Genomic DNA, 25,504 nt, shown 5'->3' with positions numbered 1-25,504 from the left:
CCATTTCACCCTTAGAAGACCACGAGAAGCTAACGAAGGTAAGAAGCCAAAATATAAACGCACTTTAGTTCTTTTTCACTGACGATTTCTCATTTTTTATGAGGCGTTTATTTAAATTTCTGCTTAAATTGATCGGACCCCGTCGCTTATGGACAATCAGGTGCACTAAATAATTCATCTAGGGTTTCGGATATTGCGTTTCAAAGACAACTTACTGTAGCAAAGAGAGCAGCAACCACATAAATATATTGCATCCACTATCTAACTATTTTACATTTTGGTGAATATTTACACTGATTAAGTCTACCATCCCACGGGTATATCCAATCGCTGAATCAATTTATCGAGCAGCTCTATCAGCGGTTCAAAGTACCGGTACATTGCATCAGAGGATATCTTTTCAGTCCCCGTCAGTATCTTCAAAACCGCGGTCCAATGCTGAGAGCCTCCTAAACTCAATGCTTTTTGCAACAGCCTCCCAGCTCGTTTCGAGCCATACAAATCGCACCGATGCAAAGGCATGGGCAGTTCATTTGGCGAGTCAACACTGCCAAAAATCGATTTCCTACAAAGTCCTTCGAAAATCTGGAAGCTCAAAAAGTTTGCCAGGAAGTACCGCACGTAGGGTGTATTATCCGGAAAATGGTATTTGGCAGCTGCATCGAAGAGTTGACTCCGATCCACTTTTGTGGGTGGTTTGATGCCTTGTTCATTTTCCAATAGATACCAGAAATAGTTATTGGCTTCGGCATCGAAGTCTACGGAGCCATCGAACAGAGCCCAACGGTAGCGATCCATGATGTAGGAGAACGGAATGGAAGAGATTTTCACCAATGCCGTCCTCAGGAGCAGGGCATAATCAAACGAGTTCAGATTGTGGTCATCTTCCGGGGACAGGAATGTCGAGTTCAATAGGTTAATCCTGGTAAGATGTAGAGGGTTTATTGCTGATAGGTAGATCGTATCTCCGATACTTTCCTGAAATGCTGAATTAGTTCCATCCTGATGACGAGAAGCAAATGATGTCCTAAAATGAATCATATTTCTCACTATACAATTGAATTTACCTGAAAAACTGTTGGCTGAACTGATGCCAACATGTAGTACATGATATGGCCCATTTCGTGCATGACGACGTAGAAATCATTCATTGAACTCCCGGCGCAGACTATCATCCTGAAAGTATGAATGAAAAAAAGGATAATTAAAATTTCAGCATGTACAATTCGTGGAGTTTCAAAAACCACATTTGAGACCACATTACGAACTCGTGTGCTATCATTCCTTTGAGTATGTCAAAATATAAAAAGCACTATAATTTTAGTTCCTACTGTCTTACTGTTTCACGTGAAATGTTTCCCATACAAAGTAGAGTTTCCGGAATTTGAAGCTGTCCGTAATATGAATCGAAACGGTAAAGGAACGGCTAAAACAATCATTTTTTTATTTTTATGTTTTTTTTATCATTCTAAAATTATGTATTATATTATGATGATCCCTAATTGAAATTGAGCTAAAATTAAAATTTATTTGACTTCCATGACGTCAAATTGGCTGATGTCAATAAATTGAAAAATGTACAATAAAATAAAGTACCTAATTCATATTTAACGAATGCAATATTACCCCAAAGTTACGCACTATCTGAAAACTTATGGTTCAACACTTTTATCCAGAATGAGGAGGGAAGAAATATTTGGTTGAAGTTTTAATTCTAATCAATATTACATTTTGGTAATTTTGAACATAAAAAAACAACTCTTGTCGCGTCATGTCACCACCATTTCGAATATTGCACTTTAAAATGCATCTTTAGATCTTACAAAAAACGTTTAAATTTTTTGCAGAAATTTGCTGATTTTCAAGTTTGAGCTATTTGAATAATCCATTATTTTACATACAAAATATATGCAAAATCAAGTGTAAAATAATGAATTATTGAAATAGCTCTAACATGAAAATCAGAAAATTTCTGCCAAAACTTTGAACGTTTTTTGGGGCCTTCTTTAGCCGAGTGGTTAGAGTCCGCGGCTACCAAGCAAAGCCATGCTGAAGGTGTCTGGGTTCAATTCCCAATCGGTTATGGATCTTTTTGTAATGGAAAATTCCTTGACTTTCCTGGGCAAAGAGTATAATCGTACCTGCCACACGATATACGAATGCGAAAATGGCAACTTTGGCAAAGAAAGCTCTCAGTTAATAACTGTGGAAGTGCTCATAAGAACACTAAGCTGAGAATCAGGCTCTGTCCTAGTGAGAATGTTAATGCCAAGAAGAAGAAGAAGGGATCATCGAGTTGTACAGAAAACAAAGCCAGTGCATATTAGGTGCAAAGGATTATCGAGATAGCCATTAAAACCAACTTTTACTATGGTTCTCTAACACGATATTGAGATACGAAAATATCGAGAAAGCGAGAGTTGACTGTACATAAATTTCAGCATTTAACTTGTAATAACTTGAAAATGACTACTACACGAGAAGTGATCATGAAATTTATGAATCATGAAAATCATTTCCAGAATAATTTCAATATTCCTATTTTATCTTCAAAACGTTTTTATTTTAACAAAATATAATAAAAAATTTGGAAACCGACCAATAATTGTTCATAACAAAACTTTTTGATTGAAAAAGCCTCCATCATGAAACATTGTCGTAAACATGTATTTTCTATCCAAATTGTATGATACAACTTTTGTTTTTGTGAAATTCGAAATTCACGATATTTTTTTTTTTTTTTAGTGCATAAAATATTTTGTCAGTGTATATTGTTTGTACATCCCAAATGGTTCACTGCAACTTCTCCATAGAGGGTTTTTCTCTGAATTTGACAGTTTCAGAGCTACAATTTTTCGAATAAATTGCAAGCAAAATCTCATAGGTCATTTTCAGAAGATATTCTTGAGTCAAAATGGTCAATTTATCTAAGCAAAACACTAACTCTACCAGATCAAAAACATGTGTAAAATTTAATCCAATTCGAAGATTATCGGGCATGATTTCTAACGATTTCGATTTATTCTGGATGGAATCCGTAGTACAGTGGAATTTCGTTTTTGGCATGCTCCATTTTTGGCACCCCCCGATTTAGGCAACAAAATGGATCCGTTTTTGGCAACATTTTTGAATACCATTAAAATTTGTATTTTTTGTAAATATTTTCGTGTCTGCGTAAGTCATTTGAACAACAGGTCAACTCCATATCGATTACATTCCTGAGCTCAATTTTTGTCTATTTTCTTTCAAATCTCACCAACTACTAAGGGCTCAAATACGCGCTTATTTACTCCGGGATGATCATTCGCATTCACAGCGTTTCATGAGGCCAATAATCTCCACTAGTATCTCAACTAGAGACCAATATCTTTTCTTAGGCATTCATACTGAGTGACCAGCCCGCTTGAGTGTGCCAGTAGGTGATACACTAAAAAAACACTTTTCTTCATATTTTGAACAGCTTGTTTGAGCACAAACACCGACATAAGAGGAACAAAAATTATATGACTCATACAGAGTAACAATCATAAATTTCATCTCTACTTTTAAGCTCGCTGTTTTTATTATTATGGATTTACATACTGTTAGCGCAAGGGTCCAAAAAAATCGTGATTCTGACCGACGGAGAGATGAAAGGACCACATACATTGCGTACCGTCGTTGGGAGTGAGAATGGATCAAAAAAGGATATGTAGGAATTATTTATTGAAAAACTATCGCAATTTAACTACAATAAACTTCAAATTTGGTGTGTATGTACTTTGATGGTACATTAACAACTGTCCAAAGATTTAAAGAAAAATGTTTATTCACTACGGTACTACAAGTGAATGAAAAATGACCCAATCTCACCCCATAGAGGGGGGACATTGGGTCACTCTAATTGAAATAACTGTTTTTACCTTTCTTACAACCATAAGAAGGGTATAAAGATCGCTTGAAAAACTGACTTTTGATCCGAGGCCAAGTCTCATATACCAATCGATAGAGTTCGATGAACTGAGCACATGTCCGTGTGTGTTACAAAAATGTTACAAAATTATCTCAGTCGTTTGTCAACCGATTTAAACACTTTTAGCTCCAAATAAAAGCTAAAATATTCCCACAGAATGCTATTAAATTTCATTGCGATCGGATTTTTCGTTACAGAATTATGATTCAAACAGTATCGTGAAGTACTAGAAAAAGTATATTCTAATATTTTCAAGTGTCTACTTTTTGATCAATTTCTCAAGCATTTTTTAACCGATTCAAGTTCTTTTATCGGCTCTGACATTCATTCATAAGCCTTCAAATTTTCATTGAAATCGGATTACTAGTTACAGAGATATCAATGGAAGAATTTTGTACCGTAATCCGGGGGCATTACGGATTACGGTACTGGAAAAAATAATAAAATTATTCTATAATATTCAACTTTTTACATTTTGACCACTTTTTTAGCTATTTTTGGGCTTTGATATCATTCATAACCATATAGCAATTGAATTATAAGAAACAGAGATAAAAATTGATTTTTCCCAAAAAAAAAATCTAACATTCCACTTTTTTTTATTTGACAGTACATAAATTTAAAAAAAAATCGCTGGCAAGATCATTTTAAAACATATTTTTTTAATTTTTCGGTTTTAGTTTACAGATTACTATATAAAATAGTGTAATAAAGTTTGATATCCGCCTTTTGACGTGCAGTTTCCAGGATTTTTCGCAAACCATTGAACTATTAGAAAATGCCAGATTGAACCTAGTCGCAATATACTAAAGTTTATTTATTCTGATACAAGGTTCCAGATGAATGATGAATAATAGTTGCTTCAAACCTGTATTGAAATGTAAGAAGGGTTCAGTCTCACCATCGGTGGATTAAGTCAGATTTTTTTAATTTAAACCTGCACATAATAAAATCGCTGGCCAAATTAGTTTAAGGACACCAATTTTTAATTTTTCGGTATTAGTTTATAGATTACTATATGAAATAGCATTTTATTAGAGGCCAATTCTGAGCTCATATATCGTTTAACATTTCAGCAGTTACTAATAATTATTGATAGTTTTATTTTCCAATGGTACCATCAAACATTTTTAATTCGTGTATATGTAGGGTCGGTGTTCTCTTAATAGACAGACCACTATAGACGTACTAGTGGCTTTTCACAGCCGTTTTGCTATAAATAGTTGTAAAATATTTTTTGTCATGGAAGTTAGCAGCTATTTACCATTGATTGACAGCTCGATTTTGTTCAAAAAATGATCGAAAGAAATAGTTTTGCTTAACATTTAAGCTCCTTTGCACCTAATGGAAACATATTGTTCCTATAGTAGCTTCGAAAGCTTAATATAGCAATAGTAGCAATCGAAAGGTTTTGATCCACACTTCAAAGGAAAAATATAAAAGTTTTGTAAAAATATGGTTTTGATTTGTATTTGCCTACGCCGTGAAGCTAGTGCTACTATAGGAAAATAAATTATACATAGTGCTACTATGGGCACATATGTTCCTATAGTGGCACAAGCGATAATAAATACAAATATATGATTTTTAGTAGTTTTCATATTTTTGCTCAAAACCAAGATAAGAAGCTTCCAAATGATGTTAAACAAATGCCGCTGGTTTCACTTTTCGATTTTATAAGAATATTTGTTCTTAGGCATGCGGCTATTGGTGCATCGACCCTATACAAGACAAGTATATTGATAGGATGGCAACATGGGCTTATGGGCCCTCTTAAACTATGATAAAAATCGTATGAAAAGAAATAAAGTTTGATATCCGCCTTTTGATGTGCAGTTTCCAGGACTTTTCGCAAACCATTGAACTATTAGAAAATGCCAGATAGAACATAGTTATTCTGACACAAGGTTCCAGATGAATGATGAATAACAACTACTTCAAACCTGTATTAAAATGTAAGAAGGGTTCAGTCTCACCATCGGTGGATTTAGTCAGGTTTTTGAGTATATAATTGCGAAACCATTCACAGATGAAAAATATTGATAAAATACGATGTAAACAAGACCAAAGACGTCTAAGATGTTTCACAAGTATGATAAACCCACTAAAAAGTACGGTTATACCAAAAAAAAAATTGAGAGGTATGAGAAAAAACCCAGCATTTATCGTCAAGTTTACATAAATTTTCTTGTTTTTTACTCCTTTGTTATTTCCTTTTATGTTCCTAAATTGTCTTCAAAGTCTCATCCCCATTGCCATAAAGCAAATTCAATTAACCCAAAGATGTACTAAAACAATGATTATTTTAAACCTTCGCAAATAGTTAAATTTCGGTGCGACGTTCCACGATCAATACATTTCAGGCAGTTGTTGGCGTCATATTCACAGTATTTCAGCGATACAACTCATTTGTACTTCCGAGAAATGTTTCTATAATATGAAAACACTAATAAATATTAAAATTTGAAAAAAAAAATCCATTTGAGTACATTTTATGATGTTGCTGCCCACAAAAAAAAAACTGCTGGTTGGAGAAGTTGTCAAATTGCGTTGCAATGTTATTCAATGCACGTAATCCTCAAGTAGACTTCTTTGATGTTTCAGCGATGCTGCATTTAGAAAGAGTACACACGACAACTTAAAATGACATAAATGAATGCTTGTGATTTCATTCATAATTGTTATTGCATACCCAATCTCATCCCCATTTTTTATGTTTTTGACACCGTACCGAAAAAAAGATTTTTTTTGTGGAAAATTCAAATAGATTCCGGAAAATACGAGTGAAGTGTATTGAAAAGACTTTCAATCTTCTACTAATATAACCATAGAGGTTGAAGTACATGCATGACACTTTGCACAGGAGAAAAGTAATGTTGTAAATTTTCTCTAGTTTCAACCTACAAGTTTATTGATATATTTAACAAAAACTATTATTTCTAAAAGTATATATTGTGATTAATTTTATGTAATAACTAGTGAGCCCGGCAAACTTCGTCTTGCCATCGAGTAGGCTATTGAAAAATGCTTTGGATCGTCCATTCAAAATTCAAGATTCAAAATGACAGTTTCGTTCACGCTCGTTTTCCCGACTTTCCCGGTGAATATCCTGGGAATTTTATACACACAAACACGTCGGAACACTTGACGAACAAAACGGAAAAATAATCATTCAAATCGGTTGACCCGTTTGGAAGCCATTTCGTGACATACAAACACCACTCCATTTTTATTTATATAGATATGTTCCCTAACATATGAATTATAAATTTTGGTAATACCATTAGCTGAAATATTTTATAAATAATATTTTTCCGTTTTGACCCAATCTCACCCACTAGACCCATTGTCACATCGACGGAGTTTAAAAACACACCGCAGTAATAGATATAAATACAGCAGAATGTCATGTATCATAACATTAAAGGAATATCATTAAGGCTAAGTAGCCCGTCATTCGTTTTGGCAACAATGATGACTTTTCAGCTTGTATTTCAAAGTGATAAAACTCAGTCTTGATAGTTTATATTAGGGGTATTCACTTAACTGCGTAATTCCCCCGGTAAATCGTGTAAAGTTGGTAATCTTAAATATTTCATGAGATCGCATAAGCCGCGAATGGAACATTTCAGATAGTTGGAAAATAACATCCAAGAACGCCTTGGAGATGATAACAAATGTCAACAAAACAATTACGAATTTGTTTCCTTAAATTTTCACCTTATAAAGACTATGGAATTTAGAAATGTAATTGCTTCACAACTAAAGTTCGTAACTTCTTATTATCATTACAGTGGGATGATGCTGGAGTGTAATCCAAGATTCCCAGAAAGACACAAGCTTGAGTCCCTTGATCTAATGCTGCTAATCGATTCGGAAAGACTGAGTGGAAGCAGTTGCAGATTTTCCCTTTTAAAGAATCAGTGTCCAGTATCTGCGTTATTCTCAGATACTGGACACTGATTAGCCCATGCACTGTACGCCAGCAATTTTCGGTGGATTGCTCAAGTGGTGTACAAAATGCATAGACATTACCCTTGCCCTCGGGCTCTTTTCTCCCCGGACCCACCATCACGGTATTACTTCGGGGAGCTGGACATTGAGAGTGTGAATCAAAACATATATTAGAGTTTTTTTTTTCAATTCGAGGTAGCATTAGTAAGGTGTATGGGCAAATTCGACAAGAAAAACTGTATATATGGCTTTTTGGAAGTCCTCGCCGCTCCACTAGCGTGCGAAGTAAAAAAGGTTCTCAACAAAAGGAACACAGTCATCAATCGTTTATGTACATTCAGATATCTTATTTCACAAAACAAACACTTTAAGGAATTGTGTGGTGTTATAAATGGAACTGGCAACTCTGACGTGTTATAGCTCATAATGTATGCAAACGCTTGATGCGTTACCGTATTCCAGGCAACACTCTCGATGGCCCGAAGCGGAGCATCGAGGCTTTCACTCAGCAGCAGCAGGACAGGTAAGACCTCTTCGGTAGCAGCGAGCGTGTTGGGTGATTCCTTGGTATTAGAGGCAACACATTTTGGCTTTCCTGCCAGGATGCTATTTTCTAGCACAAAATTTTAATAATGTATTGCTTACTGAGGAATCACCCATCATGCAAAACTGTTTTCACTTCGTCAACAATTGTGAAATTTGTGGAAAATCGTTTTTGTCATGTAAGGAGATAATTCTCCATCGGCAGCCATCTTGTAAATCAACGTGTGAGAAAGTTGTAAAGTGTCGAGTGAAAAATCGGAAAATGTTTGTAACTAGTGACTCCAAATAATGGCGAAATCATTACTCCGGCGGTTGTTCGTGTAGCGAATATGGAAACGGGTTGTAATTATTATCCAAGGAAATTTTCGGTAGCGGATCGTGAGGACCGCGTATTCTTCAATAGAAAACTAGCTGGAATGTCCACGCAGGAAAATGTCGGTAGCGGATCGCGATGACCGCGCATTCTATAACTGGAAATTAGCTGGAACATCCACGCAGGAAAATGTCGGTAGCGGATCGCGATGACCGCGCATTCTTTGATTAAAAATTAGCTGGAACATCCACGCAGGAAAATGTCGGTAGCGGATCGCGATGACCGCGCATTCTATAACTGGAAATTAGCTGGAACATCCACGCAGGAAAATGTCGGTAGCGGATCGCGATGACCGCGCATTCTTTAATTGCAAATTAGCTGGAATATCCACGCAGGAAATTGTCGGTATCGGATCGAGATGGCCACGTCTTTTTTGAGTTGGTTGCCGATCAAATTGATCGATTATTCAGGAATATTTCAAATATATAATTCTCGACATACCACAAGCTAGTTACAAATTAGAATCATAGATATTTTTTTTTTTTTTTCAACAAACTGCCTAATTTAGACAGAAGATTTGATATCTTTCTTATGCCTTTATTACGGACTCTAGATTGTTTCGAGATTTTGGAGCAAATCACTATGTCGAAAGGAGGAAGATACGTAAGAGCCCCCGAATACTATGATTCGGATGATTCGGAAGAATACAACAACGTTGACGGAAACGATGAGATTAAGGAACAGTCAGATGAAGATTACGCGAGTTCCATCAACGAGGTCCTCGAAAACGATGATGATGACGATCACAGGCCATCAGATATCGATCGTCGTAATACTGAAACCAGAGCGGGCAATGAAAACCACGATTACCTTCGAAGAATGGAAACATTGCAGAACCAGTTGAATCAATTAGTCCAAGAGCTAGGCACACACCAACCCCATGCTTCGACCAAGGCTTCAACTTGCTCAGCGGTGCAAGGTGATGATCGTAGTTGGAATACCGGAGTCGACACACCAGGGCCATCCACTAGTACTGGCTGCATGCGTTGGGAGAACATACAGCCCTTTCCGAACGATGTCCCCGCAAACAGAATGTGGGAACAGTGGAACCGGTTCATTGACCGGTTTGAAATTGCCACATCAGTGTCTAACATAACCGACCCGGCGAAACGATCCCAAATTCTTTTCCTCTCCATGGGGGAGAAGCTGCAAGGCATAACACGAGCAGCCAAACTTCGTCCAAGCCTTCGAGAAGCGAATTGCTACGAAATCTTCGTAAGGAATATCGAAAATTACTTGAAATCAATGGTCGATATTACAACAGAGTACGAAGCTTTTTGCAACTTGCGTCAGGAACCAGGCGAATCCATGATGAATTTTCACGCAAGGTTGATGGAGAAGGCCCAATCATGCCGATTTAGCGGTACCGAGGACATGTTTGTTCGTCTACAGCTCCTAAAAGGAATGCGCAATAAAGACCTAGCCAGAACAGCACGGACGCTTGAGTACGAAACAGCTGTCATTGTCCAAGCAGCGACCCGCGAAGAAGCATATGAAGCAAATACAACATCATCGGAGTCTCCTCGCGCGTTTGCAGTAGGACGGGAGCGCCGAGCTTCGATCGGTGCCAGGCTTCAAGGAAAACGTCGTTATGGGGCATCCAGTGATAATCAGCCGCAGCCTAAAAAACAAAAAGAAGATGAAAGCAGATATCGTGGAGCGGGACGACGATCACGTTGTCCAAAATGTTCCCGCATGTACCACAAGTTTGGATCATGTCCCGCAGAGAACCGTAAATGCAACGCTTGTGGAAAGATTGGTCATTTTGCTGTAGCGTGTTGGAACAGTCGCAAAAAGAGTGCTAACAGCATTCATACCCAAGATGATCACGTAGCAGGATGGACAGACGAGGAGGAAGAGAAAAAGGTAAACGCATAATTTTTAAGCTAACTGTGTGTGATTACATTGAATTCTGTTTCGTTTTTTTGAATACAATTATCGATTTATTGCTCTTTGGAAAATTAAACTGAGTCTTTTTTATTTATAGCAAATAAATGCCTTGTCAATCACAGACGTTCTTATTGATTGTCGAGTAGGATATTCGACTCCAATAAAATTTCTGATAGACTCCGGGGCCGACGTGAATATCATCTGTGGGGACGATTGGATCTGCTTGAAACGTCAACTACTAGGGGGGCATATCAAATTGGAGCGAATCAAACTAACGGACAAAAATAGCGACCTTCGATCCTACGCTTCAAGTAAACCTTTGTCGGTAAAGTGCGGATTCAGAGCGGAGGTTTCAGTAGTTGATCACATCAAGCCATCGGTTATTGCCGAGTTCCTTGTTGTTGCCGAGGGACGCCGTTCACTACTAGGCCGGTCAACAGCAAGTGATTTGAAGATTCTACAAGTAGGCGCATCGGTTAACACCTGTGAAGGAGCAGAAGATAGTAAAATATTCCCGAAGGTACCGGGAGTACTGATAAAGTTCAGCGTCGACAAATCTGTAACGCCAGTGAAAAATGCGTATTTTAACGTTCCAGCAGCCTATAGAGATAGCGCGCGAGCCAGGCTTCAAGACATGGAAGATAGAGGAATTATTGAACGTGTAACCAAAGCTCCAAACTGGATAAGCGGTATGTCGGCAGTACCCAAGGGAAAAGACGATTTCCGCCTCGTCGTCAACATGCGCGCAGCTAATCAGGCAATTAAGAGAGAATACTTTCGTTTACCGTTAGTGGAAGACATGAAAATCAAACTTTACGGAGCGAAATTTTTCTCTAAGCTTGATTTGACCAATGCATTCTATCACCTAGAACTGCATACAGATTCGAGAGATCTGACAACTTTCTTATCAGAGAACGGCATGTACAGGTTTACTCGCTTGATGTTCGGGGTCAATTGTGCCCCGGAAATCTTTCAGAGGGAAATGTGTCGCATTCTCGAAGGGTTGGAATATACAATAGTTTTCATCGATGACGTGCTCATATTTGCGGATAACTTGGACGAACTTCGTGAAAGAGTCGCGAATGTATTGACAATTTTGAGGGCCAATAATTTGACAGTTAACGAAGCGAAGTGCGAATTCGATAAGACAAGGATTAGCTTCCTTGGACACGAGTTGGATGAATCCGGATTTAAAATTGATGAGACAAAAATCAAGGACATTCGCCGGTTTAGGGAGCCAACCACAGTTTCCGAACTCCGAAGCTTCTTAAGATTGGCTTCATTCGTTAGCCCATATATTGAAGGATTTGCAGATATTGCAAGTCCATTGTGGGCAGCTACAACCACAGGCGCCTGGAGCTGGGGCCAGGAACAAGAAAACGATTTTCGACTATTGAATGAGCAAATAATCAACTGCACAACATCGCTCGGTTATTTTTCGGATCAACATCAAACTATTCTCTACACAGATGCATCACCAAATGCTCTAGGAGCAGTCCTTGTCCAACAGGAAGCCAACAATCCACCTCGCGTGATAAGTTTTGCTTCTAAAGCACTAACACCGACCGAAAAAAGATACCCTCAAAATCAGCGTGAGGCTTTAGCGTCAGTATGGGCAGTAGAACACTTTGCCTATTTTTTACTTGGAAGGCCGTTCATACTTCGAACAGATGCACAGGGTTTCACGTTTATCCTCAATAGGACACGTGAAAACTCAAAACGTGCATTTACTCGCGCAGACGGATGGGCTCTTAGGCTCAGCCCATACAAATTCAAAGTGGAATACGTACGTGGACGTGAAAACATAGCGGACCCATCGTCAAGACTTTGTGAAGGCGAAGACGACCCTTTTGATGAAGAAAACAGCCCTTGGGAAATTGCGGCTCTGGAGGCAAATCGAGTCCAATTCTTAACGGAAGGTGAGATCAAGGATGCCACTGCGAAAGACTGTCTGCTACAAGAGGTAATATAATTGAGTTTTGTTTGTAGGGTTGATTAACCTTTTAATTGTTTGGTTTTTATTTAATAGGTGGTAGACGCACTTGGCACAGGAGTATGGCCAGACCACCTCAAAAGATTTGAAACATTGGACACTGATTTGGTTTTCCAAGACGGAATCTTAACGAAAACCGGCTGTGCTATAATTCCACAGAATCTTCGCCAGAAAACACTTTCCATTGCTCATGAAGGCCACCCGTCTAAAGCGAAGTTGAAAAGTATTCTGAGGGAACGTGTGTGGTGGCCTAACATGGCGAAAGAGGCAGAAGCGTGGGTAGATTCTTGTGTGGTATGCGCAACGAATGGAAGACCCGAGAAAGCAACCCCGATGAAGCGAGTTTTTGCACCTAAATCAGTATGGGAAACTATTGCGGTGGATTTTAACGGTCCCTACATGAAATACGGTGGCATCTCTGTTTTGGTCATTGTCGACTACCGGTCCAGGTTTATCATTGCTAAACCAGTCAAATCTACCAGCTTTGAGAACACCAGGAAAGTTTTTCAAACTGTGTTCGAAAAAGAGGGTTTTCCGCAAAGCATAAAGTCGGACAACGGCCCTCCATTTAATGGGGATGAGTATAGACAATACTGTACCGAACGTGGAATTCATGTAATATTCTCTACTCCACTGCATCCCCAGCAAAATGGGTTAGCCGAAAGCTGCATGAAGGTAATTAATAAAGCCATGGCCGCTGCAGCTTCCAGTGGGACTGATTATATCGAAGAACTTAATTCAGCAGTTCAAGCGTATAACTCGGCTGGCCATTCCATTACTAAACTGCCACCGGAAGAAGTGTTTATGGCACGCAAAATAAGACGAGGACTTCCACTGTTAAACCGAGGCAAGGTAACGATTGATGACGACTTACTGAACACCAGAGACAGAGAATCTAAGGTAAACGCGAAGAAAAGGGAAGATCAGAAACGAGGAGCACGCCCGTGCCAAATAAAACCTGGCGATAAAGTTATTGTTGAGAGACAGAACCGTGCGAAAGCAGAGTCTCGGTTTGACCCTCGAAGATACACCGTCAGAGAAGAACAGAACGGTATGCTGGTTCTAATCGATGAAAACGGACAGGTTATCAAAAGACACGTTTCGCAAACGAAGCGAGTTTTTGATTGGAGGCGACCCGATGAGACAGATTCCGGAACAAGTAATAACCATCCAGAGGAAATCCAGGATCCTAAACCAAATACCGCGGACAAGAATGAAAATCCAGGCCCGAGCAGTCGTCCTGCAAGAGAGAAGCGTACTCCAGCATACCTCAAGCATTTTGTTCACATGACTGAGAACATCAATTAAGAACCACTGTGTTGAATAGAAGATTCGAAATAAAGAAAATCTCACCGCAGTCATCCTTGGCCCCAAATGATCGCTGATCCTCCTTCTTTTCCGGAAAATCCGATTGGTCCTAAATTTGCCGTTGTTTGACTCCTTTGTCGCTCTTCATTTTTCAAGTTTTCTTCAGAAAATGCGAGAAACTAGAAGTAAACACATTTTCTGACAAGGGTTGGAGATTGAGATCGAACGAGAATCTGTTTGACAGATGGTATGTGAAGCTCAATAGACCAATCCAGTTGCCTGCGTAGTAGTGCAATGTTGACAAAATTTTCTTTGTTTGCTGTGAGAACTGTCACAACATTGCTTTTGTTTGCTGTGAGAATCCAAATATAAACAGAATTGCTGCAAAACAACCACTTCCTTGTTGGCCTGCCGTTGACCGAAAGCTCAATGATGTCAAACAAACATCGATACGTTTTCATTCTGAGGAAATCGACTTGTGTAAGATTGATTGTGCGTTGGTGTTCGTGGCAGTTTGCTTGGGGACCTCTATGTGAAGCTGTTCGGGGTGTGCAGAAATCAATGATGTAGATCGCAAGGTTCGTCAAACCATTTTCAACACGGAAAACAAAAGTGTTTCAAAAGGGAAAGATTTCTCGCGTAACTTTTCAAAACGTCCTAAATAACAAATATAAACAATGTAATTTTGTTTTTCATAATTATTTTTGTTTCTTTTTCTTTGGAGAAAGAGGAGGATGTGTGGTGTTATAAATGGAACTGGCAACTCTGACGTGTTATAGCTCATAATGTATGCAAACGCTTGATGCGTTACCGTATTCCAGGCAACACTCTCGATGGCCCGAAGCGGAGCATCGAGGCTTTCACTCAGCAGCAGCAGGACAGGTAAGACCTCTTCGGTAGCAGCGAGCGTGTTGGGTGATTCCTTGGTATTAGAGGCTACACAGGAATCATAAATAGGAATAAGATCAATCAGCAATCATTCACCAACCGGTAACCGTGATACGGTTATTAGCAATGAGCAACAGCAATCACACATTACTCGAACTCCATTTTCAATTTGGCTAAGGATTTACCAGCTCCTATACCGTTGAATCTAATCCATTTCTCTGTAGAATCGGTGCATAGATTTAACACAAGCAATTCAATTTAATACATTTGCTCTAGCATTATAAAAAAAGAACAACAACAAAAATACAAAATGGCATGCATCCACGAGAAAAAAAAAACTCGAGTGACATTTCTCTGTGTCGTAAGCGAATATTTCACATGAAATTTTTCATTTCAGTGAATACGCAGTTTACGTTTTACGCAACTTTAAGTGAATACCCCTATTGTTTTGAAAAAGTATCACTGTACGCGCTTACATGCATAAAGTATGCTGATACCTTTTCAGCTGTGTCAGTGCAAAACCAACTGATTTTCTTTGATTCAAAACAGTCTTCTAAGATCATCCTTCTGCTTCAAGATTTAAACTAGCATGCTTTGAAATCATCTCAATGAGCGGGATTGTTTTGAACAATGATTTTTTCAATCTTAGCGTGCAGAATTTATGTCAGGATTTAATCTCAGGATTGAATCACTGTTATAAGCTCACAGGAGATCAATTGAATACAACAACATGCTCTCCGAATGAAATAGTACTAAATGTACCTCGTGTTAAATATGAATATTCCACGTTTCAACGGGGATTTGGATGAACCAAACCTATGGCACGAGAGGCGCAGTAGTAAGGAAAGCAATAAAATAATATCGGTCGTTAGAAACGTCCAATAGTTGTATCAAACCACCCTACTAGCGATCATTACTAGCCTTGGTGAAGTATTTTAAGTCAAATATTTGACCGTCACAGCACTATGTTTGGTAAATTCAGGCATGCTCTTGAGGAAGCCAATTCTAAATTTTTGATAGTATTCTATTCATATTCTCTGATCTGAAGCAAGAGATCCCGTCTTAATGGGAACTCATTACAGTACATCAATGTACGGCAAATTGACGATAGACTCATCCCAAAGGCCTTGTCAGACAGGAATTTTCAGTTAACATTACCAGAAATATCAATGCTGACTCGATTTATTTTACCATCAAACAAATAATCAAGGATTGAATCCTGGGATTCAATCCTCCCATACACATGGCATGATTCATTGCATGCCTGGATTTGAATCAAAAATGCGCGTGAAACGAATCTTGCTCTGGTGATTTTAAATATCAGCAGCTCTTGGAAAAGGATTTTTTGAAGACTGATTCAAAATCGTTAGATGAATTAGCAAAAATCATCAACGACGCGTACAAATTTCAATGACGGCCTACTTCGCCTTAAGGCCTGAGAGAGAGGAGATAGCTCACTGACAACTGGCTTGTTTTTTTGGCTTCTTTGATTTCTTCTTCTCATGTTTGGGTTGCGCACAATGGTTCGGAGAGCACAAACTGGGCCAAAACCATTTTCATATCCTATTTGTTATCAAAAAGATCATAAAATTATACAATTTCAATAGCAATTTGAGTCAAATCGACAATATCTAAATAATCAACGATTTTATATGCGAGAGCACATAAAAACAACCTGAATATTCAATCACATCCAGTTTAAGTTTGATCAAATTTTGACGGCTTTTCACGCTCTACCCTTCGAATGTGCGGTTTTCCAGTGACAGTTGATGACAGGTTCCCTTGACTTTTCGGAGCTCGCAATCTAAGCCAGCTGTTTCCTCTCTCTCAGATTAAGGCGAAGTAGGCCGTCATTGAAATTTGTACGTGAAGTGAGTAAGCGTCCGGGAAAAGATTCATGAAAAGTTCACACATTTCTCTTTGTTTGAAATTATTCATGTTGCGGAATCAAAATCTTCAAAGTTGTATGTTTTGAAAGCTATTTAGCGCGAAGAAATCATGCAAAATGATTCATTTTTAGGATTTTTAATGAGTAAAACTTCACTGAGGCCTTAAGTTTCCGTAATACAAATCATACGATGATTAAGGATTGAACATTTCTGTTTACGATTTTCATGGGCTGTCCATAGTTTGAGGCAAAAGTAAGGAAGCGTCCGTAAAAAGAATCATAAAAAATCCACACATTTTTATTTATTTCAAATTATTTATAGTGCAGCATCAAAATATTCACCCACTATTCGAAAGTTAAGTAGTTTCATGGCACGCAGAGGAAACATACAGAATGATTGATTGTATATGCTTTTTGATGAGTTTTATTCCACTGAGGCCTTGACTGTCCGTGTTATGAATCAAAACGGTATGCAGTTTAGAATATTTTTTTTTAAAGTGATGTCTTCAAATATTGACAAATTCTAGAAACTATTCTGGAGTAATCTCTGAACAGTAATTTTTATTTTTCTGTGTAGCTTCGGAAGTAAATGGTGTATAAATTTCGACTTCTTACTACAGGAATTTGGATTATTTGTGTACCGGATTATCAAACTTCACGCTACTCACCTGAAGTCTCCTTTATCATACATATTTGCAGCAGTCCCATGGCATTTCGTAACGTTCGTGCTTCGTGTGAAAATGCTTTTTTCCCAAAATGTTTTACTCATCATCGGCAATCCCATCGATGAATAGAAATCCTCCGCGCGTTTGATTATCTGTTCACCGGTCCAGTTCTTCCGCACCAGATTCTGCTCAATATCGACCTGGTGGGGATATATTAGCTCCGCCAACGATTCCCAGTTCTGACTCCACATGTCTCCCAAAATGTGCGCCGGTATCAACCCGGTAGGATTGAAACTCTCTATCTCGGGATACTTTCGTCTCAAGAAATATCTGGCAACTCCATGTAGTTTTTGATAGAGTGGCTTAACCTGCATCCAAAGTCGATGGACCAGTTGCCTAAGATTTAGTGTTTCCAGCTCAGCCCGCCACGATTCTCCGATGTCTGTGTAGCCAAGTCTACGTGCTCCGCTATTCATGCGATCAATCAATTTTCGGTAGGATTCTTTCATAGGTGGCCCGACGGCGAGTCTCCACGACTGCCACGCCCAGCTGTGTAAGCTTTCTCGGGCAATTGAACAATTACTTTTACCAGCAATCAGAGACGACGTTTCTGGATTGAATAGTTTTAATTTCAGATACAATGAACAGAGTAATACTCGCAAATAGCAATCTACCGACATTCTTCCTAAAAAACACTACAAAAATAATAAAAAACTTTTGCTTTCAAAATAATGAAAACTTTTTGTAAAATCTGACAAAAGATAACTAAGGCCAAGCCGTTACAAACTTCAGTGTTTTATGTAGTTTTCTATACCTGTCATTATTTGTTCCATCTCCGGTTCCCCGTACAAGCAAATTCTATCTCTGGCATGTTCGTTCTTTTTCAAATCGGTTTTCTCTTCCGAAGTAAATTGTGGATACTGAAAGGAAGTTTTCGCCCAAAGCAAACCATTCCGTTTGCAAATGTCTGCAACGTCGTCCAAACAGATTTGCGTCTCGGTGTAAATCCCTTGCATGTAGCCCAGCAGCTTTGCTATCTCACTGAAATATTTATTAAATCGTAAACTGAAATTCGCAGAAGCAATCGCTGCACCTTATATCGTCGTCCGAATACTGTGGCGTACGACACACAAGATGGAATGCTCTGTCCAGGCTCGCATTGAAATCTCTGTGCTGTAGCCCCCGGTTACACATGGTGCGCTCCCAGTGGGATTTCCGCCTCGTCAGTTGGATTATTTTATCCACCGTTGCCATCTGTGTGGGTAATGTGCTGAAAAGAAAGGAAGACAGTAGCAGAAGAAGTGTGCTTCCTCCGGTGAAATGGACATCTTTTGCAATACAATATATGTTATCAATCGTACCTCGAATCCCAGGCGTACGTGGCCGCTTCGTGGTTCAGCTGTTTTAATTCCACGTTTAGTTGTTCAAACCACTCGATGGCGGGGTCAGTTACTAAAATGATGTTTCTTGTTAATTTTATCTCGGAACACTCTGAACATATATAGGACTGTCAAACAATGGTTGCATCGCACACTTAACAGTTTCATTTTATTGGCAATGGGCGTGAATTCCGACCACATGTTCATAAGAAACATGTCAATTTTTTAAACTTGCCTCAAACGTTCTCAATTTTTGATTATTTTAGTTTGTGATTTTCATAGCGTTGGTTTGAGTAATTCATTCAATGATTTATGAAAATTAGTAACTAAATTCACTATCGAAGATAGATTCACCAACTTCATGAAAATATTGAGGTGCAAAGTCTATAGGCAAATATTTTCAAAGCTTAACGATCACTCCAAATATGATTATGATCCCGTTTGTTTTAAATAGTGAAATACTGACTCTATTGCCCCTTCTACGTTCGCATGGCGATCCGAATCTAATTCAGAATCCCTAGTCGGATTCGGACCGTCAGGTTCGGATGGAATCAGAAGTCATCGAGAAAATCAGAGCAATCCGTTGAATGGCGTATGGAGGTACTCAGATTCTAATTTGCCAATTCCCAAAACAGAACTGAAAAATGCTAATTTTCAGCATCGATAATAGTGCTGAAAAGTAGCACTTTTCAGCACTGATTGTACTGGTAGGAAAAGTAGGCCGTTACAACGTTCAGTCTCAACGGCCGTTCTCTTCAACGGAATTTCAAAATAGTTATTTATGCTATAAGTTGCAAAATGATGATTTTTTCGGCATGAGTCGTACATTTTTACGACGAGTGCTATAAAATTCGAGTTTTGCAGCGAGTTGCATATAACATTTTTTTGCAATGGGTTACATGCGCTAGTGTCTATGCACGAACAATCGCTAAAAGGTAATGCGAAAAATATTTGTATGGCGAAACGCATCTAACGAATTATTTCTCAAAGTTGGGAACTACTTTCAAAAAAATATTTGGTATCGGCATTGGCGTAGCTAGGATTTTTTTCTGGAGGGGGCCTAGAAAATACTTGTTTGTACAGAAGTAATGTCGGTCACAATAATCACGATTTTCCCAAATTTCGTAGTTTTACCAGAATTGTACTGATTTTATTTGTTTATTATTTTGTCTCATTTCACGGCACATCAGCGATATTTGTAAATTTCAATCTTCGCTACTGGATTCTTTTTGTAATCCAGTCAAAAATTCTTCAAGAATTCTAGCAAAAAAAATTACAACGAATGTCCTTTGTGGTACTTCCACGAACTATTCAGGTATTCAACCATGTGCTTTGAAGAGATTCCTTCTTGGAGAAGAAATTCCTTCCTAAATTATTTTCGTACTTTCTAGTGCTTTCTCCAAGAATTCCTTTACCGGTTTCCACTGAGCTCATCCTGGGATTCTCACGAATAATCATTCCTAGACTTATTGATCACCAGAAAATTTCTCTATCAAATAGCTAAAAAATAAAAAAATAAAAACACTTGAAGAATTTCTCCAGAGAATGCATTAAAAATTTTTTTTTTAATTTCTTTATTAGTATCATTCCAAACATTACATTCATTTCTTATATCTAGGTGTTCTGTGTTATTTGACAACACTATCATCCTAATTTGGTAAAACAAATTTAAGATTTAATTAACATTTTGTTAACAACATATTACATTTCATTTGCCGTAGCAGTTCAGTTTTTTTTTACAGGTGAGTTGATTTCACCTGCTTATAAGAGAAAAAAAAAATGTTTTTAATATACTTAACCTAACTTAACCTAAACATATAACGCATTAATCGTGGCAATAGAAGATTGTAACGATTTTTGCCTGAAATTATTAATTATTTCATTTGACATTTGTTCCAATGTTTCAACATTGGATATTCTATGTAACTCATTGGTACTATACCAGGGAGGAAGCCTCAGAATCATTTTCAAAATTTTATTTTGAATTCTCTGCAGAGCTTTCTTCCTGGTATTACAACAGCTAGTCCATATTGGTACAGCATACAACATGGCTGGCCTGAAAATTTGTTTGAATATCAACAGCTTGTCCTTAAGACAAAGTTTTGATTTTCTATTAATAAGGGGATAGAGACATTTTACATATTTATTACATTTGGCTTGAATGCCCTCAATGTGATTTTTGAAAGTTAAATTCTTATCTAGCATGAGCCCTAGATACTTAACTTCATCTGACCAATTTATTGGAACCCCTCTCATCGTGACAACATGTCTACTTGAAGGTTTCAAATAAAGAGCTTTTGGTTTATGTGGGAATATTATTAGTTGAGTTTTGGAAGCATTAGGAGAAATCTTCCATTTTTGCAAGTATGAAGAAAAAATATCCAAACTTTTTTGCAATCGACTACAGATGACACGCAGGCTTCGTCCTTTGGCGGAGAGGCCTGTGTCATCCGCAAACAAAGATTTTTGACATCCCTGAGGTAACTCAGGTAAGTCAGATGTGAAAATATTGTATAATATTGGTCCCAAAATGCTGCCTTGAGGAACACCAGCTCTTACAGGAAGTCTTTCAGATCTGGAGTTCTGATAATTAACCTGAAGTGTACGATTTGACAGATAACTTTGGATTATTCTAACAATGTATGTTGGAAAACTGTTTTTTTTTATAATTTTACAATCAAACCTTCATGTCAAACACTGTCGAATGCTTTTTCTATGTCTAGAAGAGCAAGACCAGTAGAGTAGCCTTCAGATTTGTTGGAACGGATCAAATTTGTTACACGTAAAAGTTGATGAGTGGTCGAATGTCCATGGCGGAATCCGAACTGTTCATTGGCAAAAATTGAATTTTCGTTGATGTGGGCCATCATTCTGTTCAAAATAACCTTTTCAAAAAGTTTACTGATGGAGGAAAGCAAACTGATTGGACGATAGCTAGAAGCTTCTGCAGGATTTTTGTCTGGTTTTAAAATTGGAACAACCTTAGCATTTTTCCATTTGTCAGGAAAATATGCTAATTGAAAACATTTGTTAAATATATCAACTAAAAATGATAAGCTACTTTCTGGAAGTTTCTTGATGAGGATGTAGAAAAATCCATCATCGCCAGGAGCTTTGATGTTTTTAAATTTTTTAATAATAGTTCTCACTTCTTCCAAATCAGTCTCCCAGGCATTTTCGAAAACGTTCTCTTGATTGAGAATATTTTCGAACTCCTGAGTAACTTCATTTTCAATTGGACTAGTAAGTCCTAAATTAAAATTGTGCGCACTTTCAAACTGCATAGCAAGTTTTTGAGCTTTTTCGCAATTAGTTAGTAATAATTTGTTTTCCTCTTTCAATGCCGGTATTGGCTTCTGAGGTTTTTTTAAGATTTTCGATTTCCAAAAGGGCTTAGAGCCAGGGTCCAATTGAGAAATTTTATTTTCAAAATTTTTGTTTCCTAATTGAGCAAAACGTTTCTTGATTTCTTTCTGCAAATCCTGCCATATAATTTTCATAGCAGGATCGCGAGTGCGTTGAAATTGCCTTCTCCTCACGTTTTTAAGACGGATCAAGAGTTTAAGATCATCGTCTATAATCACGGATTCAAATTTTACTTCACATTTTGGAATTGCAATGCTCCGGGCTTCAACAATGGAATTTGTTAAAGTTTCAAGAGCATTGTCAATATCAAGTTTAGTTTCTAAAGAAATGTTAACATCAAGATTGGAGTCAACATACGTTTTATATATATTCCAGTCGGCTCGTAAATAATTGAAAGTGGAGCTGATAGGATTGAGAATCGCTTCTTGGGATATTTGAAATGTAACAGGGACATGATCAGAATCAAAATCAGCATGAGTAATCAGTTGGCTACAAAGATGACTAGAGTCGGTTAAGACCAAATCAATCGTAGATGGATTTCTAGAAGAGGAAAAACATGTAGGGCTATCAGGGTATTGAATTGAGAAATATCCTGAAGAGCACTCATCAAATAAAATTCTGCCGTTGGAATTACTTTGAGAATTATTCCATGACCGATGTTTGGCATTAAAGTCACCAATGACAAAAAATTTTGACTTATTGCGAGTCAATTTTCGCAAGTCAGTTTGGAGCAAATTAACTTGCTGTCCAGTGCATTGAAAAGGCAAATAGGCAGCTATGAAAGTATATTTACCAAACTGTGTTTCAACAGAAACACCTAAAGTTTCAAAAACTTTAGTTTCAAATGATGAAAACAGTTGATGTTTTATACGCCTATGAATGATGATTGCAACTCCCCCACATGCCCCATCAAGTCGATCATTACGATAAACAAAAAAGTTAGGATCTCTTTTGAGTTTAGATCCAGGTTTTAAATACGTTTCGGTAATAACTGCTATATGCACGTTATTAACCGTAAGAAAATTAAACAGCTCGTCCTCTTTACCATTCAGAGAACGAGCATTCCAATTTAAAATATTTAAATTATTATTTGGATCCATTAGAAAAACGTAATCCAATAACAATTTGATTTGTAAATTTTACACCTACTTGGACTGCTTCAGTCATAGTGGTGGCTTTGAACATTGCATCAATCATTAGATGCAATTGTTCAGTTAGAAAATTAAAATCAGAGGCAGACATGTCATGTGATTTCCCATTGGAATTTCCGGTAGACGAAGAAGCGGAGTTACCTGTGGCGGTAGGGTTTTTTCCATTTGATTTGAAACAAGTAGAATGGGTACCCATGGATCGAACAGGGGAGGAGTTCGAATTTCCTGCTACGATATCGGCAAAGGATTTACCGTGGGTAGATACATTCGAAATAGAAAGATTCGAACGGCTACCCGACGGATTAAAATTTGTTTGTGAATGAGCATGATTATGATCTTCCTGATGGGTATGATTCATGATCAAGCGATCGTTAACTGAAAAATGAGCATTGTTCGATACTCTACCAGGCAAATTCCGGAAACGACCGTTATCGTAACGGATATTATCTTTCATCTGCCTGGCACGAGCCTCAATGACCTTTTTGCGTGAAGGACAATTCCAAAAATTGGACTTATGGTTAGCCCCGCAATTACAACATATGAATTTGGTGGTATCTTCCTTCACTGGACAGACGTCTTTGGCGTGAGAAGAACCTCCGCAAATCATGCATTTAGCATCCATGCGACAATTTTTTGTACCATGACCCCACTTTTGGCACCGACGGCACTGAGTGGGGTTCTGGTAATTTCCTCCAGGTTTCTGGAAATGTTCCCATGTCACACGGACATCAAACAAAAGTTTTGCTTTTTCTAAAGCTTTAATATTATTTAGTTCTTTTTTGTTAAAGTGAACTAAATAAAATTCTTGAGAAAGCCCTTTCCGAACAATGCCAGATTGGGTTCTCTTTTTCATAATGATTACTTGGACTGGGGAAAATCCAAGTAAATCATTTATTCCATTTTTGATCTCTTCAGGTGATTTATAGTCACTTGAGAGACCTTTCAAGACAACTTTGAACAAACGTTCAGTTTTGTCGTCATAAGTAAAAAATTTGTGCTTCTTCTCTTCAAGATGTTTGAGAAGAAGCTCACGATCTTTAAGAGTTTCCGGCAAAACGCGACAGTCTCCTTTCTTTGCGATTTGGAAGGAAACCTTGATTCCCCTAATGGAGTTCAAGATCTCCTGCCTAAATCCCCCAAATTCGGAACAACTGACCACGATAGGCGGCACTCTTTGCTTCCTCACTTGAATCAAAGAGCCTGGGCTAGAGGCTGCTTCGATTTGGTGTTCGGAAAATTTGTCTAGAGCATCGAACTGATTGCTCATTTCGATACAATTATTCATTTCACCCTTGGAAGAAAGTTCGCATTCCGGGGAAGCGTCCTTTCTTCCATTCTTGCCACGTGTAGTGACAGTTTTAAAACCCACTTTTTTGGAAGGAAGTAGTGAATTCAGAGATTCACCCTTCCTTTTGTTTGTTGTTGATACCATGTTTAATTAATAAACGAAAGAAGACGTGACCTTCGAGAGGTTTTTTTTTTCCAAGACGGTGTCCAAGAAGGATTACCACCGCTAGCTTTCGCCAACGGGTCCAACGAAAAATCGAAGGCACGAGTTCAAACAAGGATCGTAAAGGGATCAATAGTAGAAAATAGTACTGAATACTGTTTTAGTAGCGCTGAAAAGTACCGTTTTTAATTTTAGCACTGAAAAGTACTGTTTATGTAGCACTGAAAAGCACTGTTTATTGCTTTAGGTAGTTTTTAAGAAAACTTCCAAGAGCAGAGAGAATTCGTGTACGCACAGCACGAAGGTACGATGCGCACATTAAAAATTATTTTAATAAATTCTCCTGGAAGGCCCTCTACATACTTATTACATATAAATTCCAATTGTTAGTTAAAAATATCCTCCAGTTGTCCATTAAAAATTTGATTAGGATGTTCAGGAATAACTGAGAATTTCATCAAAAAATAGTATAAAAAAATCTATGACTCTCACTAAAAATGTCTTCAAGATCAACAAGCAAGGATTCATTCCACGAATTCTTCAGATAGTTCATCAACAGTTCTTCCCACTTTACTTTCGAAGTTCTTCTAAATTATCCGGACTTCCTGCAAAACAATCAAATGATTATTCCAGGTGTTGCTCTTAAAATTCCTCGTAATATTTCACAAGAATTTCATGAGCAATTGTAAAAAAAAATACAATTG

The 25,504-nt window shown here is 37.9% G+C and overlaps 1 protein-coding gene across 1 annotated transcript in view; it reads right to left on the bottom strand.

Annotated features, from left to right (window-relative positions):
- Positions 1–211: 211 nt before the first annotated feature.
- The window catches only part of LOC5576926 (angiotensin-converting enzyme), a 34,620-nt gene continuing 9,327 nt past the window's right edge, over positions 212–25,504 (bottom strand). The window contains exons 2-7 of the mRNA XM_001656237.2: positions 18,816–18,906; positions 18,548–18,724; positions 18,269–18,495; positions 17,458–18,064; positions 1,068–1,176; positions 212–1,002 (exon numbers count right to left, since the gene is read on the bottom strand). Coding sequence (XP_001656287.2) covers positions 304–1,002; positions 1,068–1,176; positions 17,458–18,064; positions 18,269–18,495; positions 18,548–18,724; positions 18,816–18,906 — 1,910 coding nt within the window. The 3' untranslated portion in view covers positions 212–303. The remainder of the gene's footprint in view (positions 1,003–1,067; positions 1,177–17,457; positions 18,065–18,268; positions 18,496–18,547; positions 18,725–18,815; positions 18,907–25,504) is intronic.

The sequence above is a fragment of the Aedes aegypti genome, chromosome 3 (genome assembly GCF_002204515.2).
Source record: "Aedes aegypti strain LVP_AGWG chromosome 3, AaegL5.0 Primary Assembly, whole genome shotgun sequence".
In the NCBI taxonomy this organism is placed as follows: domain Eukaryota; kingdom Metazoa; phylum Arthropoda; class Insecta; order Diptera; family Culicidae; genus Aedes; species Aedes aegypti.
The sequence above is the reverse complement of the archived record's forward strand: the minus strand, read 5'-3'. Positions and strand labels throughout refer to the sequence as shown.